The sequence below is a fragment of the Oncorhynchus clarkii genome, chromosome 12, assembly GCF_045791955.1.
Source record: "Oncorhynchus clarkii lewisi isolate Uvic-CL-2024 chromosome 12, UVic_Ocla_1.0, whole genome shotgun sequence".
Taxonomy (NCBI): Eukaryota; Metazoa; Chordata; class Actinopteri; order Salmoniformes; family Salmonidae; genus Oncorhynchus; species Oncorhynchus clarkii.
Window position 1 is genome coordinate 25933669 of NC_092158.1, and position 21601 is coordinate 25955269.

The window sequence follows — 21601 nt, forward strand, 5'->3', positions numbered from 1 at the left end:
AAGCAGAAAATCTTGCAGAAGTAATATACCATTGAAATTGAAGTAGAAACTAAGCAAATTAAGTAGCTGGTGACTTCCACATTTTGGGAAGTAGCAACATAGTCATTTTAGACAGTATTTCTAATCTACCCTTGCTGCTGTTGTACTTTACAACAGAGTATATTACAGAGGGACGCTAGAAATGGTTATGAACAGAGAGAGAGGGTGCCTGACCAGAACAAGAGGCCGGAAAAACTACTTGACTGTTCTCTAAAGGGGATAAAGTGAGCCCAAAATACAGTGGGTGGCTAATCCACTCTCCTTGGCAGTTGGGAGTCTGTAAAAGTCACAAGCTGGTTGATCCTAAAAAGTCTGGTGTGCCTCATCGCCTGCCCAATCCTCTGTCCCAAAACATAGGATGCATTATCCATAAACTCCGTGACGGAGAATGGACAAACGCAAAGGACAAAACACTGAACAGTTGAATGGTGATATTTATAGCCCAGACATTGGGAAATGAAATGGAGATGGCTAAAGCATTACACTGTAGCCTTAATCTTATGGCTAGGGGTATATGAAATGATAAGAAAGACCAAACCCAGGGACAGATGGTTAGGTCAAGGAGGGGTGGCCTCTTACCAACTAATACAGCAAGCTTCCTTAACATTGCCAGCAGCATAATACCCTGCATCCCACTGCTGGTTTGCTTCTGAAGCTAAGTAGGGTTGGTTCTGTTCAGTCCCTGGATGGGAGACCAGATGCTGCTGGAAGTGGTGTTGGAGGGCCAGTAGGAAGCACCCTTTCCTTGGGTCTAACAAAATATCCCAGGGCAATGATTTGGGATATTGCCCTGTGTAGGCAACTGTCTTTCAGATGGGATGTTAAATGTGTGTCTTGACTCTCTGTAGTCACTAAAGATCCCATGGCATTTATTGTAAGAGTATGGGTCTGGCCCTCATACCATCATGGTCACCTAATCATCCCCAGCTTACAATTGGCTCATTCCTCTCCCCTGTAACTTCTCCCCAGCTCGTTGCTGTAAATGAGAATGTGTTCTCAGTCAACTTAGCTGGCAAAATAAGTGATAAATAAAGAATTGTACAGTAGGCCTACCTTTGTCATGGCCCTTACATAAAGCAAAACAGGGTACTTTGTTTGTCTGGCGGTCTGTTTAATGCACTTGTTTGTTATGGGATGGATACATTTACCTGAAAATGGGCAATTCTGTTTTAAATGCTATGAAAACAATGATTTCTTACAGCTTAACCTGATCCAACAGAAAGCAAACTAAATGCTTTTAAGAGCCTTTGAGAACTTTAAATAAAAGCTTTACTGAAGCTCTTGGGAACCAAGAACACTTGAGGGTAATATCCTATAAAAATGGTGGGGGAGATTCAGAAAGCCTGCAGATCCACAAAGGCAGAGAGGAGTGAGTGGTGTGCTGCTGTCCTCATCATGCTGACAGTCCACAGAGGGGTGACTGAGCCTCCTCTCTCTACATTACCTTTCACAACTTCCTCAATTCTACATCCAGACACAAAGCAGCATCCCTGCAGCCCCTCAGCAGAAACAGCTCTGTCAAACTCAGTTAGCCTACCGCCTCAGAGGAGGGCTGCTTCTGCCTGCCTCTCCCTCCCTCCCACAGCAACCAAGGAGCTTTTCACATCAAGCCATGCCAGTTCAGACGCCCCGGCCGTCAATCCACACAGCAACAAAGGTAAACAGCCTGCCGTCTCACAAACAGAGGCCTTCGTCAGTTTGATTACACTGTGAGTGTCTGGGGGCTGAGGAGGGCCGGGGGGAGGCAGGGAAGGCGACCCGGCCACAAGACTGGGAGAGCTTCATTAACAGAAGGTAATTGCACTGGAGCCATGTGGCAGGCAGGAAGAAACACTTTGTGTTGAGATCTTCAGGCGTCTTAAAGCCCTTGAGGGTTGTTGTTTACTCTCAAAATGAAGGTGAGTATAAAGGAGTTGTATTTGGCCGATAGCAGTAAACAAAAAGTAAACGCGTCATCCCCAAGCTGGAGAGGTCAAAGGGGGCATCAGGCTCTGTGCTGAGTGCAGACACGGTTGTGCATGACGAGCCGTGAAATGACCCAGAGCAGTGGCAGTAAGCTGGATGACAGCCGTGACCATGGAGTGATCCACTTCAGACATGTTCACAACCTCCACCTCCCTAAGGGAAGATGAGTCTGCAAGGCATGACCTGTACCACACAATCTCTCTTTCGCTCTCTCCCTTTCTCCTCTCTCACTCACTCTCTCCTCTCACTCTCCCTCTTGCTTCCCTCTCTCTCTTTCTTCCTCACATTCACTCTCTTTCTCTGTCAAATTGTGATTCTCTGTCAAAGTGTGATTCCTACCATGAAAATACAAGGCATACCTCCACTACTGTAATCTTATTACAGAGGTTATACTCCAGTTGGTGTTTCTATGTTTCTGCTGCTTCTATGGTGTGTGTGTTTGGAGTGCTGTGCGAAATCCGGTACTTTTATGGTAAATAAATAGCAAAAAAAAAATGATATCACTGGACAGAATCCCCCTTTGCTGGCCCCGTCTTTTGGAGGAATGATAAGAGACAGGCCTTGTTTATTTGAGTCTCTGCACCTGGACCATTATCTCTTGGCCTCTCCACACACCACACACTGACAGACAACTGTGATAGCAGCCCTTTGTTCTGATGAAAGGAGAGGGAGGAGGAGAGCGACGTTTTACAGGGAAATACAGCAAATTGTGCAAATTCAGGAGGCATATGAGAAAAATGGATTGCGACATCAAGGGCGTCTGCTCAAAGGATGCCTTCAGATGATCTTGGGCACGGTATTCGTTCCTATGTCTCTCAGCCAGTCTGATATAAACATCTGGGCTCCCCATATTAGCAGTTGTTTCAAAGAACTGTCTGCGAACAGGCAGAGGAGATGTGTCTGTGATGCTACTGATGTAAGTGGTGAAAGGCACAACAGGGCAAAGACAGTACAAGCACATTTTTTATACGTCTTCTTTGTCTGAGTGCTTGTTAAAACAACCAAGAGCAATTATAGTACATACTGCGTTTTTGGGCGGACCTGATATGCATTATGGGGCACCTTTATAGTCCATTAAAATGCTGTCTAAAATCCCTACTTTCCCCACCATTCACATAAAATGACTCACAATGTGACATTATGATGGGTTTGAATTGAGACATGTCTCAATGGTAGGCAATTTTTAGTATTTACCTGACTCCCAATTGTAACGGCAAATCAGAGAAATAAAGCTTGTTAATTTCTCAAATAGGCAGACAAGAAAATAAGCATCATGCTATTTACCCTATACAGCCAGAGTGTGTTGTGTGTGAACCATGGGCTGCCCACTCACCAGCCCTGGCTAGGATCATCCCCTCTTTCTCTGTTTGCCTCCATAATCCAGATTTAATCCTGAGATGTACACACAGCTAAGGCTCATGGGCAGACCAGAGACTCCTGTATGGCTCAGTTTGTCCTGAATTGCAGTGGTTCTGCATGGTGCAATTGGTAGAGCATGGTGCTTGTAACCAATGTTCCCTCTAAATTGCACACGTGCACACTTGCACAGCTCTTCCAGGACTGCCTCACAGAAATATCAGCCCTCAGAGAGAAGCATGAGATTGAACTTCACTCAACTTTCTAGAGCAGTGGTCAGTGTCAATCACCTAACATTTCTGTAAAAAAAAAAAATGATAAAGCCTTGTGTTCCTATTTATTTATTTTTTGTCTCGGGCTGTTTGCGGTAGGTGCACCCGATTCAGCTGCCCTGCTCGCGCCGGTCAGGAAAAATTTTGCCATTTTGAACCATTCCATGTGTCTGAAGGTACAAACACTGCCTTCCGCTGGGCCCAGATGTTGAAGTTCTTACTCAGCACTGTCAACACTTTGTATTCAACACATTTATAAGCTATAAAATGGGTGTTCTTCCTATTTCCACTCAGCGCCACAACAAGCAGTGCAGCAGTAATGAATGAGGAGGAAAGTGTATCTATTGGCTTGCGTTGTTGTTGTTATTAGCGGCTTGGGTCTTTTTTAATAGAGAGGAAGATTTTACTTTCTCTGTTCATAGGAGTAACAATATGAATTTGTGCATGAGGGAGAAATAATGCAGTGCGACTCGAGTTTTGTCATCAGCTGAAAGACAGTGTCCATTTTTGGTCAGTGTCAGTGGAGGAAAGGGAGAGCGGAGGGATGTTGAGAAGCGGACCCAGTAAAATTAAAATTAAAAGCAAATTCTTTAAATGTTTTCTCACTCAGCTGTGCTTCACAAATAATACAACAATGGATCTAATACCGATGTCATCATATGGCCTACCTCCAATTTTGAATTCAATTCAAGAAAAGCCCAAATGTAGTGATAATGTAATGTATAGCGTACTGCACAAACCTCATTGATACGGTACTGTTTTTCATTGGTTAATGTTGCATAGGCTTACGTTTTTTTTAAAGTCATGTTAATAAAAATATGAGTGGTAGATCTCAGCATTCATTTTGACTCAAGGTGATCTTGACTCAGAAAGGTTGGTGACCACTGTTCTAGAGTTTTCCCTGTTAACACTATCAGTTTCCCTTTACTGTGGTAATTGTGATCAAATCAATGCAATCAATGAACACATTGGAGTAGGATTCTATTGCATTGACACGCACTACTCAGCCTGTACTCTACACAGACCGGTGTGGCAGTAGGCCTATATGCAAATAGACGATGGTCATATATGGATCTGTGCCATTTACTTTTAACTGGACTGTGTTTACAGCATGAGCGGTCGTGAGTAGCTGCGCTTGTTTCGAGATCAAAGCGAGAGCTGCATGTAGCCACGTGTGCACATTTTGTTCATATCCTGTGCTCGTTAGTGAGTTATTAGCCCAGTTTTAGATTATTTGTAGTCAGCAATAAGGGAGTGATTGCTTCCTACAAGAGCACAAAACACATTTTGTGTACATTTCTAGTACATTTCTAGAAATCTTTGAAAAGCGGCAGTGTTGTATTTTGAGGCAGTCTTGAATTAGCTAAATAGCCAATAGGAAGAGGGTAGCATCATTTGTCTGATTCTCTGTAATAATGGTATGGGAATAATAAAGCATTTTATTTTGTAAACTGGCTTCTTGCAGCAAACAACACAACAACATTTTCAGTCACCTTCTTGTCTGAAGGACAAGTGGATAAACAGGTTAATGTCAAGCCCTGCATGTAGGCCTACATTGAACACCACATATTGGCTGTTACTGTAGGCAGCTATTTCTATGTTAAAATGTTAAGGGATGCATTTTCTGCATTGTTTTTGATGGTAGGCCACTCTGATAGGCCTACATTATGATCGAGGAGCCACAGTAGCCTACTTGTCCACTGTTTTAACTGTAACTTAAAGTGGGTACAGCCTCAGTGTTCACAGTAAACGCACTCTGGAAGTTACACAGAATTTTCACAAAGTTGGAGTTTGCGCTCAGCAGACCTGAAATTTGCTCAGTAGCAAAAATTGATTTTGATAGAACATTGCTTGTGATGTCAGAATTGTGGGTTTGATTCCCAGGGCCCACACGTAAAAGGTATGACCTCATGTATGACCTCATGACTGTAAGTCGCTTTGTATAAAAGCATCTGTTAAATGGCATATATTATTATTATAGACTCCTTAGACACACTTGCCTTGTAAATCTCAATACTCCCCAGTCCCCACTATCCTCCTTTCTCAGCACAATGTTCTCTTAAAATCATCTTGGGAAGAGAACAGCTCAGTGTTGCAATCTGTGTTCCCTTCACATTACTATAATAGACCTTTCATCATGATAAATAAACTGACACAAAAAAGAGACAGTGATTTTAATGAAGTGCCCATTGTTGTGGTTCCTCGTAGAGTGAGCCTCTATCCTCTTCCTCACTAATCACCACTCTCAAACACAGACTAAGGGCTCTATTCAATCTGTAACGATGAAGATCCGCTTTAAAGGCAATTAAAGGCCGCGGAGACTGCATTCAGGGTAAACACTGCGTATGTCGGCTCAATCAGAAATTACCTTTACATTTGAACGCAAATCTAACTAACAAACTTTTCAGCATTGGTATAGAATAACCATCTTAAAAGTAATGACTTGGGACGTCGGTTATAAGATGAAAGCTTCTTTTGGTAATACTTGTTCACGTTGCATTTTATCACTTAATAAAAAATAAAAAATAATAAACAAAGTTGCTAGCGAAAACCAGGCTAATCACTTGACACGTGTTCATAACTGGAGCATTCTCATTCTCTCTTTCCACTTCTTGTTGCAAAGCCGTCTGGGGCTTTCAGTCAATATCGTAATCCAATACTAACCAATGCAACAGAAATGTACATAATACTCTTAATCTTCATCACACAAATTCTAATACAATTACTCTTCTACATGTAAATCACTGTAAATAATATGTTTAGATACATCTCGATGAATTAACTCTGTAACCCATTAAAGTTGCAACAGTTGGGTCGGACCAGTAGATTGCAGTATTCTGTTTATCTGTGCTCTGCCAGTCTGACTGCTGAGTGTTACTGTAACAGGCCTGTAGTCTAATGGAAGAGACTATAAAACTGTCCCACCCTGATCTGTTTCACCTGTCTTTGTGATTGTCTCCACCCCCTTCCAGGTGTCGCCCATCTTCCACATTATCCTCTGTGTATTTATACCTGTGTTTTCTGTCTGTCTGTGCCAGTTCGTCTTGTTCGTCAAGTCAACCAGTGTTTAAGCTCCTGGTTTTTCCAGTCTCTCTTCTCTCGCACTCCTGGTTTTGACCTTAGCCTGTCCTGACTCCGAGCCCACCTGTCTGACCACTCTGCCTGCTCCTCACCTTGAGCCTGCCTGCCGACCTGTATCTTTGCCCCTCCAACCTACCAACCTACCATTGCCCCACCTCTGGTTACTGATCCCTGCCTGCCTTTACCTATCTATTGCCTGCCCCTGTGGGATTATTAAACTATTGTTTATTCAACGTGGTCTGCATCTGGGTCTTACCTTCATATCTGATAAAAACAGGGTTAGACAGATACTTCCAAGGTACATCTGGACCATGTCCCAATGAGCTCATCCATCCAGACCCCACATCTGACTGTTCATGACAGGGTCTAAACCCTCAGCTCCTCTGATGACCATCCCCTATTTGATTGGTACTGACACCTTAACCTGCACACAACTTGGAGATGGGTTGACAGAAGATAACAAGCTCACTGACACTTGTTTTTCCCTTTTCACAACAGGACAAACACAAGCTGAATATGCAATCACAGAGCAAAAAAACAAAGTGGGTGTATTTCATCTCGGAAATAGTCAAATAAATAAATAACATGCAAAATGCTCAATCAAGAAAACATTTTGCTACCACATTTCTCTCCAGACTAAAAGCTGTAATACAAGCTGTCTGGCGTGTGTCTCTCCAGAGGCGGTGGGGCGAGGCCATCTGTGTGATGATTGTCCCTGTTCTCTCTGTGTCTCTCCTATGACTGACTGACTCACTGACTGACTGACTCACTGACTCACGGGGAGTCATCTGCCATTCAAATGACAGGTCCGAACAGAAGAATAGCTCGTCGGCCAGGAGCCGTTGGTCTGTTCCATTGTGCTGGGGCAGAGGACAGGGGCCTTGTTTGATGTGACAAGATTAGATTTCTGCGACAACACGCTGCAGTCATAGGCCTGGCTACATGGAGAATCAGTCAGAAAACACCCGGGGGCACACACTCACTGCACTATATGGCTGCAGACCTCCAGCGTTCATACATGCATGCATACACACATACTGACCTACACATGCTTTTTCGTCATCTGCAAAAGGCATAAGTGTAGACATACAGTATTGCTCTGTATGTTGCAATATTTTCTAAACAGTGAATCAAATATGGCAGATACAAAATGAAGATGCAAGAGTACAACATTTACCACCATGGTCAGTCAGGCTTGTTGGATACAGTGATGTTCTAGTCTTTACTTAAGGAAATCACACTTCAGTAATCCATAGTCAAATAAATTGCAGACTAAATTGTATTAAATGAATTATTGACAAGGTCTACAGTTAATAATAACTGTTCAAACAAGCACATTAAAACCAATGATCTATGAAGGTTTATGATTACAAAATGTGAAGGTGTAGCCTGAGTGGTTGTCTGTAGTGGCCTACTTCACACACACCAAACAGATAACCTAACTTCTCTATGTTATTTGGGTGTGGAGGCAGAGATAAGGAAAATAACACACTCACATATCATTGAATACCCAAAGCACAGTGGCTCAAGGACGAGTGAAAGGCAATAAAACAAACACATTTCTCCAAGCCATTCTCCTTCCCCTCTATTTTCTTCCTGTGAATCATTTAGCTTGAGAAAATAACAACACATAAACTTGGAGAGCCATCCACTCAAAGCCACGTCGAAGTAGGCCGATCAAATTCACCTACAAAGGAGAGCAGATAGATAAATAAATAATAAATACACATGGCTGGAGAGAAGAATACTATTCCACATACGCTATAATCACATCAGGAAGGCAGCTCTTTCTCTGTTTTCCAAAGCATTGGCAATGGAGAGAGAGGAAGCTTCATCACATAGACATTTAGAGCTGTTTATCTCATTGTTCGTCAGAGCAGTGGCACAGGGAGCTGCTGGCGCTGGCTGAGCAGGAAGGCTATACTACACCAGACTCTCATCTCACCACATAGATGCAATCCTATCAACTGCAGTGGCCGCTCTACAAAAATCTAGGCTGTGGATGTCCTGGGAGTGTGTAGTTTTGTTTTAGTGTGAATGCTATGAACAGTCCAAAGACACTATCCATTGAAATGCCTACCAATCCTTTATGATTGGGGCGTTATTTACAAGTAGAACAACATTTAGCCAAAGCCACCATATGAGAGAACCCACTGGACACAGATTTCATTGGAATGACGTGGAAACAACGTTAATTCAACGAGTGTGTGCCGAGTGGGAAAACCTTGTATTAGTTAACCAAAAGAAAGGCATAACAATTAGTCAAACCAGTGATGAAAACATGCATATGAAAATGAATGAAAGCTATGATATAATAACTAAATCAACAGAATACATCTCTATGTTTTTATTTGATCAACAACAGTGATGGACACAGGGGTCCTCAGCTGGGCTTCGGACTCATTACAACCTATAATAGTCCAGGCATTGTTTTGGATGCAGCAGTACCACAGACAGACAGCTTTGGGCCAAACAGACCAATCAATATAATGGCCTAACAGCCTAACAGAGATCAAGGTCCACTGCTAACTAATCAACTTCTAGAGAGGTGCGTCCTTATTGCGGGCCACTCACTGAACAGTCTGCACAGTCTGCACTGACAGAACAGAACAGAACAGGCATGGTGGATGGAGCGCTCTGCATGAGTCAGAGGGTCTGACTCCTTCCTGAACTGTTATCTAATGACTGACTGGAAAAGACAAGACAACTAGGCGCCCTGTGTGACAATGTTCAATATTTCTGACATGGCAGCAGATGTGAGGACTTCTCAATTATACATACATCTGGGATCATGGTTAAATACCTCTACACACAGGAATGACAGGCTCACAACCACAACCACATCACAGCCCTGTTGGTAAGGAGAGAGCTAGGAGGTAAATAGCAGGAGTGGAGTGGCACTATCCCGTAATGGAAAAGACCAGCAAATCTACAGTGGGGGCAACAACACATTTAAGAGATGTGTGGCAAGAAGAAGTGTGACGTTGGAAATAAACAAAAACATTTTATTTTCTTAAAATTATTGGATGGATAGACATCCACAGGACTGCCTGCTACTCAGGTAAGAAAACTATTCAATGGTCAGTTAGTTTGAGATAACACCCGGAATTGTTTTGTACTTCCACAGCAATATCTATAAAAACACATCACCAAAAGCAAATATTCTGCTTTGTCTGATTGCAATCGTTGTCTGAATGTGTACCTGTGCAAGTGTGTGTGCATGTGTATGTATGTGGTGTTTCTAAACTAGCAGAACTGCCTCCTAATCACATAACATAGATTATCCTCAAATATAATCAGTTTGTGAAGGGGGAGTGATTGAAGTGAGAATTTTAGTAGTCGATAAAAACTAATCTGCCATCTGAATCAGCCACAAAGTATAGTAGCATTAGCTAGCTTGTCTGAAAAAGCAGTTGTGTAAGTCAGACACATTACCAATCCTAATGTTTGTGTTTGGCTTTGCCAATTTTCAATTACTTGTAAAGCTGCTATCCCCTTCCTTGATCTATCCACAACATCATTATCTTACTCTGCTACTTAGAATATGTTTACCCTTCCTGATGAATTCAATTACATCTTTTCAGAGGAAGTTACTGTGGGGGTGGCCCTGCCTGGCTGAGGTCAACGCTGGCTGTGAATACTAAAGCTACTCCTCCAAACACATTACACAGGCTATTACCTGCTGCCTTCCACATGGCTCTACCCGACCCAGCTGGGGCCTCTGTGCCGACCCAGATTAAGTGCTTTCTAGATGGGATCTGGCGTTCAGAACAGGGGGAAGAGAGCTGCAGCTGTCCCTGTGCTTAATCGTTTCAGAGAACCAGCTCCTCTGCACACGCCACTCCTGATTAGAGAGGTGTGTACGCAGCCTGGCAGAGCATGAACACTGGGGGGGGATCACCACACTGACTGTTTTTTAGTGGGAGAGTGGTAGTAGGATCGATAAGGCAACAGGCCTAAGGGACAACAGCTGGAAACTCAGCCCATTCTGCTCTGCGTTGACAAAGTAGCAGCAGGCATCTGAGGGAGGTCAGATGTCAAATGGAGGTGGACATGAGAGGCAGAGAGGGAGGGAGAATCCACTTAATCTTTTTCAATCCCTGACCCTCTCATAACTGCTTCTTTCCCCAGTCCTCTCTGTTGAGAGTGATATATCATAAAAGGATTGGCTGTGAGTGATGGCATCTGCTCCTGAAGAGATTTTTTAGTTCCTCCACTGAACGCACGCCACTTGTGAAAAGGGCTGCGGTCGGTGTGAACCCTTCTAAATGTGCTTCATCCCACTGGAGATAACTAGGAGAGCGATGAGAGGAACCATCACAATCTGAAAATGGATTATAAGTCCTCCTGAAGAACCTGCTCATCAAATCCGTATCTATCACCAAAGAGCCATACCCAGCCATACCCACTTAGAGTGAAGGAATGGTAAACAGCCATTAAAGGTTCCATTGTCATGTGTGCTCCATCTCCGGCCTCTGGGTCACCAGGCTGCTCATTATGGCACACACCTGTCACCATCATTACGCACACCTGCGTGTCAGACTCACCTGGACTCTATCAGCTCCTTGATTACCTTCCCTGTATATGTCACTCCCTTTGGTTCCTTCCCCAGGCGTCATTGTTTCTGTTCCTGTGTCATGTCTGTGCGTTGTTCATTCTTCTTATTTTGTATTATGTTGTGTTTATTTATTAAAACACTCACTCCTTGAACTTGTTTCCCGACTCTCAGCGCACATCGTTATATCCATGCTCCTCTCTAGGCTAAGGTTTTGACTACAAAGCCACCCCTTATTTAGCTGTACAAGAGAAACTGAATTCATTTTACACTGAAAAAATACAGCAACAAAATGTCCAAGTGACAGAATCATTGCAGTGTAAAAAAAAGATTCAGTAAACAAGATATTTACAGAATAGTTTCCACAGAAACATAAACCTCTGAATCCACATTTGAAAAGATGACTCACATTAGAGTGCACATGACATACAGTGAGAGCAGAAAGCATTTGCACATGGAGAGCTGAAAATGCCAGCATTTAGCCAGGCTGTATGCTCCACCTGGGAGGCCGAGAGAGGCAGAGAGGCAGAGAGGCAGGCAACGGCTCTGTCAGGTGCCAAGCCCGGAAAACGGGGCATTCTGGCATAATGACTCTCATTTACAATTGACAAGCTGAAGGAAAGCGAAACTAATTATGACAGCGTGCAGATGCTGAATAGCCCTTGATGAAGTTAATCACCAGTAATTCAAAAAACAGGTGTTGAACATTTTCTATCCCCTCCTATGAAATTACAGGATGATCAGAATTCAAGGGTGTGCAGTTTAATTGAATGGGACGTCCGCTGCATCCCCCCCCCCCCTCCCTAAAAAACACTGTGAGGAAACGATTACTGTGGATCACCATGAATGACAAGCTTTCTCTCCTCGCTTTGAGATGAGGTGCGGGTGTCAACCGTTTATCTAAAATGCTCTATCCGTGATTATATTCATGGTGGCTTTATGTCTTTTTGAGGCTCTAGAGTGCAAAACTGCATGCTATCATTTTAAAGTACATCAACTTAAATTAGCTTGGAATTCTATTAGGATGAGAAGTTGACAATATTTCATTTTCTCAGTTGCTTTCTACATTTGGTTTTGTTTGTTGTCTACAGTACATCTATCTGAAAGTGGAACTAGCTGCTCCCACCCAATCTCAATATCAAGCTCCCACAAAACTGGGGGTGGATATCTGTGTCCCCAAAGGCCAAAAATGAAAGATGGACTTTCAGTGAAAACCTCTGTCATACAATCTAAATGGATTTGAACTCTTTAGAGTAATAAGTACCCGTTTCCAGGCGTATTTCAGCCGCTGAGCCCACATCCAGCACATGGGTAATAATCCTCCATTCTTCCACAACAAGGCTTCAATAGCTCATTATTCTAATCATAGGCTTTCATCTTTAGTACAACATTCAAACCAACAGTAGCGTGTCAAGGACAGCTCCATCAACCAGGAGGGGCTCGTAATTCATTTAATGAGCTGCAGGATACATAAAACATCCCCAAATCCAATCTTCTAGATCCCATACCGCACATTTAACAGTAAAACATTCAGATAATGTGGAACACTGTTACAAACACACTCTAAATTACTGTGAAAATGTTGGAAACACAAATGTGTGTGCATGCGCGCGCGCCTGTGTATTATAAAGAGCATGAATGGCATTCATGTTCCCTCTCTTTAAAGACAAAGAAGAAAGGTGAAAGGTCAGACCATACAATAGCTTAAGATAGATGCTGATCACTGAGCAGTAATCACACCATTGTAATTCAAGGTGTTAGGCTATTTGTCTCTAACCAAATCTTTGAATCCAGGCTGACTTCAACCATACAAAGTAATGCACAAGGCTTGGTTTTCTGCTTCTTGAAAGTCTGAAGCATTAAAAGCACTGCTCAAGTTTACACATAGAAAACACAACATGCACATTTATTCTGGTTATTGTTATCGTTGAATAGCTGCAGCCCTGAATGCACTAATGGAAACTGCCAAAGGTTACATTGCTTTAAAATACTGTGTGCATTTTGTTCTCCCTGTAGTGTGGAGTGGTGAGTGGTGAGCTGTGAGCAAGTGATGCTGCTGTGTTTATGGGTCGTTCCATTTGGCACCCCTTTTGATTCCAACCAAACCTTCCCTGCATGTTTGCACATTGTAGAAACAACAAGATAGTCACTTTTTGGGCCTGTATGCCTAAACATTCAGGAGATATAGGTGCTCAAAGTTGACCCATTTAGCATACCCCTCCCTACCATAAGACATCCAAGCCTTCATTACTGAAAAGATACATATTTGAGTTTGATATCATTTGAACACTTACAAACAGGGTTGTCAAAATGTTTTTAAAAAGCTGTACTTTTTTTTTTTTTTTTACCTTTAATGACAATCATCTAAAAATGCATAAACTTTTTTTATGCTGATGTTAAGTAAGACCATTGCACTGTGTAAATAGGTAGAGAGGCGCTTCCCGCAGTACCAATAAACTATGTCAAACAGTTCGGTCCGTAATCTTCAGCGATTCCTGAGGATTAGTCTCTCGTTACTGTCTGCCACATGGACCCTCTCACACACAAATAATAAAGGGCTGCTCACCCCAGTGTTGCGTTCATTTTAGTTTTAGGCGACTCCTAATTGTTTATGTTATTTGATCGAATTGTGACTCATCATTGATGTTTTCTTAATCAGAATGGCAGTATTTTATTTCCATTAATATTATATTCCATTCCATTACAGTTGCATTGAAAACCCTCTGATTCCAGTTGCCAAAAACCAAAACAAACTTGTTGTGATAGTAAGTAGGTTCAGTACTTTACTCCTGAAATGGGTTTCACGAGACCCTTTTCCATTTTATTTGAATCAAGCAAGATGATGATTAACTATGTTAACTGAGAGTGTATTTTATGTTTAGTATTATATGTCTATGTAATTATCTTTAATAGTTTATATTACATTTTTAAAGGGCTTGCTTAACTTTTGGTCCCAGAGTTTATTATGACTAGCTCTAGCTTGATTCAATTGATACAATGATGCAAACATATTCAAGTATAAAATAGCAAAACATTACGTAATGCCTTGAAAGTATGTAAGTAACCTAAGATATGCTAGGCTGCGACTTTTTCTTTCTGCTTCCCTCAAGTGCTTTGGGCTTTTTAGTATTTTTATTGATTGTAGACAGACAACGGTGCATGTGAGGACATCAGGGGCAGAATAGAGCGAGTCATACCCTTAATGGATTTAGGCATATAAATATACAACTACTGAAAGCACAAACACACTTGTAGATCTGGTTTCAGGAGCTGTGTGGCATGGTACAGTACGCGGATCCGTACGGGCTGAGATCACAAATAGACTACTCTGACTAGCATTTAAACTCCACGTAGGACTGAATCTATTTCTTACCTTGTCCATGTGTGTTTGTCACCGCAGCAGCGAGAAACAACACCGTAACGATGACGTGTAATTGGTAGTCTCTTCTCATACACATGTCTACTGAAGTCGAAGTGCCTCTCTGATCACAGAATACGTCCTTGCATTAAATACTTTCCGGAGCAAAATAAGCAAACGAATAATAAAACGTCCGTGAGGTCTGTAAAACACAGAGAAAGCCGTGCTGCTTTTGCACTTATTTAGCAAGTCGAGCAATGAGCAGATCTGACAAGAATCAACTGAAACGCAGAGTCCGTTTAATTGTAACGCTCAGTAAGCGGATTGCTGGCTCTCTGTGCTGTCAGCACCTTCAGGACAGCTAGCACGCCGCGGAAGCTTCAGCACCATGGACAGCTCCTAGCGTCAGCAAACGGTACAACTTCCGCTCCATGGAAAAGTTACCACTCCGTATTTGGACAGTGCATTTGTGATGAGCAACAAATCACACGCCTTTTTGTGGTTAGACATTTAAAAAACGTCAATAATTATAGGATATATGCATGCATGTTATTGCTATAATTTTGAGAACGGGAAGATCAGCCTATAATCAAAACTAAAAACTGAGCAATAGCTACATGTGTTATAATTTCAGTCATAGTAAGGGTGAAATGTTTTATATAACACATATAATAACTCATTTTGACCTGTCTGTCATCATCCAGTCACTGAATACTTAAAAGGGCAACAAATAATAAAGAGCAACGCTCATACAGTGGATTCGGGAAAGCATTTGTATCACTTGACTTTTTCCACATTTTGTTACATTACAACCTTTCCCTCATCAATCTACACACAATACCCCATAATGACGAAGTGAAAATAGGTTTTTAGATTTTTTTTTTTTGCAAATGTATAAAAATATATATTAGAAAAATATCACATGACATAAGTATTCAGACCCCTTACTCAGTACTTTGTTGAAGCACCACTGGCAGCGATTTCAGCCTTGAGACTTCTTGGGTATGACACACCTGTATTTGGGGATTTTCTCCCATTCTTCTCTACAGATCCTCTCAAGCTCTGTCAGGTTGGATGGGGAGTGTCGCTGCACAGCTATCTACAGGTATTTTCAAAGATGTTCGATCGGATTCAAGTCCGAGCTCTGGCTGGGCCACACAAGGACATACAGAGACTTGTCCCAAAGCCACTCATATGTTGTCTTGGCTGTGTGCTTAGGGTCGTTGTCGTGTTGGAAGGTGAACCTTCGCCCCAGTCTGAAATCCTGGGCGCTCTGGAGAAGGTTTTCCACAAGGATCTCTTTGTACTTTGCTTCACTCATCTTTCCCTCAACCCTGACTACTCTCCCAGTCCCTGCCACCACCATGCTTCACTGTAGGGATGGTGCCCGGTTTCCTCCAGACGTGACGCTTGGCATCTGGCCAAGAGTTCAACCTTAGTTTCGTCAGACCAGAGAATATTGTTTCTCTTGGTCTGAGAGTCCTTAAGGTGCCTTTTAGCAAACTCCAAGTGGGCTGTCATGTGCCTTTTACTGAGGAGTGGCTTCTGTCTGGCACTCTGCCGTAAAGGCCTGATTGGTGGAGTGCTGCACAGATGGTTGTCCTTCTGTAATGTTCTCCCATCTCCACAGAGGAATTCTGGAGCTCTGTCAGTGTGACCATTGGTTTCTTGGTCATCTCCCTGACCAAGGCCCTTCTCCCCCAATTGCTCAGTTTAGCCGGGCGGCCAGCTCTAGGAAGATTCTCGGGGGTTCCAAACTTATTTAATTTAAGAATGATGGAGGCCACTGTGTTTGTTGGGGACCATCAATGCTGCATACATTTTTTGTACCCTTCCCCAGATCTGTGCTTCGACACAATCCTGTCTCTGAGCTCTAGGGACAATTCCTTCGACCTCATGGCTTGGTTTTTGCTCTGACATGCACTGTCAACTTTGAGACCTTATATAGACAGGTGTGTGCCTTTCCAAATCATGTCCAATCAATTGAATTTTCCACAGGTGGACTCCAATCAAGTAGAAACATCTCAAGTATGATCAATGGAAACAGGATGCACCTGAGCTCAGTTTAAAGTATCATAGCAAAGGGTCTGAATACATATGTAAATAAGGTATTTCTGTATGTTCCTGTAGATTGACGAGGAAAACAATTAATTTAATCAATTTTAGAATATGGCTGTAACGTAACAACGTGGAAAAAGTCAAGGGGTCTGAACACTTTCCGAATGCACTGTATGTGAGGCAACTTTTTTTTATCAATGATAAGGTATTAATTGGTTGGTTAGCCTCGTCTTGATGCATTTTAACTTGCCTGAGCCTCATTTGCCCTGTGTTATCAAATGTAGTCACAGCCTTCATACATAAGTTCACTAGGTTCTTCTTTTCATGCTCGTTTGGTGAGGTGGATTTATTTTTCTGTCTGTTTATAGCACCTCAGCCCTGACTCTGGTCTATAAGCTGAATGGCTTAACACATCGATCGGAGTGTGAATCTCACCTTGGCAGTATTGAGCTGACACCACATGGATGGCATCATTACACTGCATATGATATTCAGCCTCAATGCTCCCTCCTAAAGTAACAGTAACCATGTGTTGGCAGATAAAGTAGTGCAGGAACTGAAATGGTGTACAGGCAGCTACAGATGTAGGGTCTAATTTGATGAACCTGTTGCAGTTGAACTTTCCTGAAATGCAGGACATTTAAAGTTGCACTATGCAGAAACCATTGCTGGTTGCTAAAACTCTAATACTTTGTCCAATTTCAGTTTATGTGGCAAAATAAGATAGTATAGTGTAGAGAATCATTGTACCATGTACACCACTGTGAAATATATTTTCTATAACCAAAAATATTGTTGTTGAAGCTGATGTAACAAAACCAAAAGTAAAAGGCCCAAAAGTCTTAAAAACTTAAGAACGGAAGTATAGAAATAGTGCACATCTACCACTTCTTAGATTGCTTTCAAGTAGAATGATAGATCCATAACTCACATTTCTATGTGAATTTGGTCAGGTCGCCCAAAAAGTTACATACAGTATTGGCACTGTATTTGAGGATGAAAAAGGCTACTAAAGTTTGTAATTTCCACTCTAACATTTCAGACTTGTAGCAGTTTATACAAAAAATGTATAAACTCGCAAAAAAACATCCATTAATTATAATCCACATAATAATTCATCATTTCCTGTAGCTACAGGATTATTTTCCTGCTGTAGCAAACTGGCTCAAAGTAAGAGCCTACATCTGTACAGGTAGTCCATCATGCAAGATAGAACAGGAGAAAATCAATTCACAAGAAAAAATAAAAGGAGAGTAAGACAAGACTTGGAAGCAGGAACTACAGGATAACAGTAAGTCCCATCGTATCTAATGTACCAGGAATGCAAGATACCCTAGTGTTATTTCATCATCATGCCTAAGTAAAGACATGGTAGCCCTTTCCTGCAGTCAAATTACCCAGGGGCCTCGTGTGTGGAATGTGTTAATATGTTTCATCATTTCATAATAAATCATTTTTTATAGATTTTTTATGCCAAAACTCTCTACATGGTACAGGTGTCTTCTTTTTTTAGCCTATAACCATGTGTGTGAGGTGTATACTTTTGTTTCAAAGTAGATTTGTTTAAGACTACCAAGAAAACAATGTGTGACCCTGAATTAGCCCACTGCAGTAAAAGGTTCAACCAAACTGATCCATAATGTACATGGAGCTACATGTTTTTACTCTCTCTGCTAGCTGCTCCACAACCATTTGTTTTAGACATTCCAGTCATTCTCGTGTATAAGTAAAGGTGGGATGTGTCATGATGACTAGACAGCGCCTGCCTACACCGTCACACCTCTTGAAGAGATGTCTCCACTTAAATCAAATCAAATGATAGGTGGACTAACAGTGAAATGCTTACTTACAGGCCCTTCCCATCAATGAAAGAAAAGGGAGAAATAATAGAAAAGTATAACACGTTACAATTAAAGTGAAATAAATGCACAATGAGTAACTTGGCTACATACACGGGGTACCAGTACCAAGTCGATGTGCAGGGGTACGAGCTAATTGACGTTGATATGTACATATACAGTAACAAGGAATACAGTGACAGATAATAAACAGTAACATCAGCGTATGTGATGAGTCAAAAAAGTTAGTTAAATACTCTTTGGCTCTTTTTGCACTAACTATTTAGCAGTCTTGTGGCTTGGGATAGAAGCTGTTCAGGGTCCTGTTTGTTCCGGACTTGGTGCATCGGTACCGCTTGCCGTGGATAGCAGAGAACAGTCTCTGACTTGGTTGGCTGGAGTCTTTGACAATTTTTAGGGACTTTCTCTGACACCGCCTGCTATAGAGGTCCTGGATGGCAGGGAGCTCTGCCCCAGTGATGTACTGGGCCACATGCATTACCCTCTGTAGCGCCTTACGGCGCTACAGAGGTCGGATGCCAAGCAGTTGCCATACCAAGTGGTGATGCAACCAGTAAAGATGCTCACAATGGTGCAGATGTAGAACTTTTTGAGGATATGAGGGCCCATGCAAAATCTTTTCCCGAAACCTGAGGGGGAAGAGGCGTTGTCGTGCCCTCTTCACGACTGTGTTGATGTATGTGGACCATGATAGATCCTCAGTGACGTGGACACCGATGTGGACACTCACTAAGACTTCACTGGTTGGGAGTCTCTGCTGGGTCTTATTGTATGTCTATTACATTTCCTGTGGCTGTGTGACGGTAATGTATGTAAATTGAATGTCACGGTCATCGCAGAGATACCCCTCTGTCACTTTCTCACTCCATTTGTTTGACTCTGTCTCTCTCGGTTTGTCTCTTTCTCTCTCTCTTTGTCGCTCTCTCTCTCACCCACCCACCCACTTTCCCCCTTTCCGGCTGAGTCAGGCTTTCATTTGGAATGTGTGGTACCCCGTCAGTGAAGCTCACTGGCCCAGTTAAGCAAGCCAGAGGTCTTGCTTGGAGTCAGACATTTGCAGCCAAGCCTTCATTTAGTTAATGGGCAGGCGGTCAAGGCAGCTGATGAAAACTAAGCCTGTGAAATGAAATGACTAGTGTCTCAAGGTAATGAGCCACATCAGTGGTGTGCTGTTACAAGCATTAAGGTCAGCATTAAGGTCATCTTAGATGGCTGGATGTTAAAAGCATTTATCGTATTGTTGAGGGCTCGTGTTTCATGTCACGTGCAACTGACAAACAAAATATGGAAACTGGATGCAATGTTTTAGATGTTTATTTGTACTGTTAGGCTTTCAGCCAAACAAGAAAACACGATGTCACATGGTATCAGAGGGCCTCTTACTTACCTGATAAGAGAATTATGTTATCCAGGTACATAACCCAATTTAATTTTATTACTCTCAGTCTGCAAACCAGAATTTGTAAGATCCTGGTCGAATGAAACAGACGGAGGCCCAGCTAGAATAGTCAAAAAGGTTTATTCGCGGGAACGTTCTGGCGTGCACAGTACAAAGACCTTCATTTTATAGTGACACACATACTTCCACACAAAACATTAGTTATCATACACCCACACTGTCCTGCTACCCAGCCTACATAGGGAGAGACCCTGGGAAGTTCTCAGTGCCCCAGCCAAGGTCGGCCCCGAATCTTGCTCAGACAGTCCGTTATCAAGATACTAGATATATTGTCACCAAAACATTCATTCTGACTACGAACTACACTCTCAAATATATTTCTACTGACTAACTCACACAGAGCATTAAAATAGTCTAATGATTCTAATTAATTTCATACAATCATATGGTTTCAGAGGGTAATATTCTAATAATTCTAATCATATAATTATATTTACAATCCACCCTGAATGACTAAATAATACACACTGATACCTAATATACTATATGGAAACATAAATAGTATCCAAAATTAATCCTAACCAATACATGTACGTATGTACATTTGATATTCATCCATGACTGTTATATGCCTAAATCCAATTGCAACGCTTCCTGTCAGGATTTTTATTACAATCTTCGTAAAAATACAGTCTTAACCCTCAAAAACAGTTTCATCCAACATGGGCTCCTCGTAGTTGAAAGAAACGGTGCCATCTCCTAGGCCTTGAGGCCTGTATTCGTCATCACACAGGCCGGAGCTCGAAATCGGTCCGTACCTCACCATCTGTTGCGTCATTGACCTCTCCAGAGTCCTGATAGCAAAACTCACACAGGGGACCAAACATCCAAACAGAACCCACAACACAGTGATTATAACATTTCTCCATTACCCCAGAGTTCTCTGCCAATTCGTGAGCTAATGTGGTTAAACCAGCCAGGCCGTTGGTCACTGATCCGTCTGGAGCTGTGTTATCGTGGATGAAAGTACAGCATTCTGCTCCGAATATGACACCCACCATCCTTTTCAGCCAGTAACATATCCAATGCTATCCTATGTAAACTCTATTGTCAAAAGATCCGGACGGACCACTCCTTCTCTCTCATCTACCTGGTTCTAGGTCCTTATGGTTGATAAGGGTGAAGGGCATGTCTAACTGCACTAGTGCACAACTACCGGTCCAATTGGTAGGCGGGTCAGGCCACAGCCTCACCCCTCCACAAACCACCAGACATCCGCTCTATTTCCGCCATTTCATCTGCCAGTCAGGTCCCTCATTGCCTTGTCACTTGTCACTTAACATTCTCTGTCCTGTTGCAGAGAATGTGACGGAGCGAGCCATGCAATAATAATGTCCTCCTGTAACTATGAAAGGGGGAAGTCTGGATGTAACGGGCACATGGGGATATAGATAATGCAGTTCAATGCAAATGTCATTGTGTGGCTTCCCTGCCTTCATGAACAGCTTTACCATACAGGCCATTCCCCTGGGTGTATCAATTCCATCAAATGGAAAGGAAATGGTTGTCAACTGAGGTCTTGCTGTGGCGCAGGCATAACATTCTTCTTTCACCACTGATCTGGCTGTATACTGAATCCATTCTAACCATAGGTTAGAA

General features: G+C 42.3%; 1 protein-coding gene across 2 annotated transcripts in view; it reads right to left on the reverse strand.

The window, feature by feature from the left end:
* Positions 1–14936, reverse strand: part of LOC139422925 (seizure protein 6-like) — a 231464-nt gene extending 216528 nt beyond the window's left edge. For both annotated transcript variants that reach the window (XM_071174402.1, XM_071174401.1), the window contains exon 1: positions 14642–14936. In XM_071174402.1, the coding sequence (XP_071030503.1) occupies positions 14642–14726 (85 nt within the window). In that variant the 5' untranslated portion in view covers positions 14727–14936. The remainder of the gene's footprint in view (positions 1–14641) is intronic.
* Positions 14937–21601: the final 6665 nt, after the last annotated feature.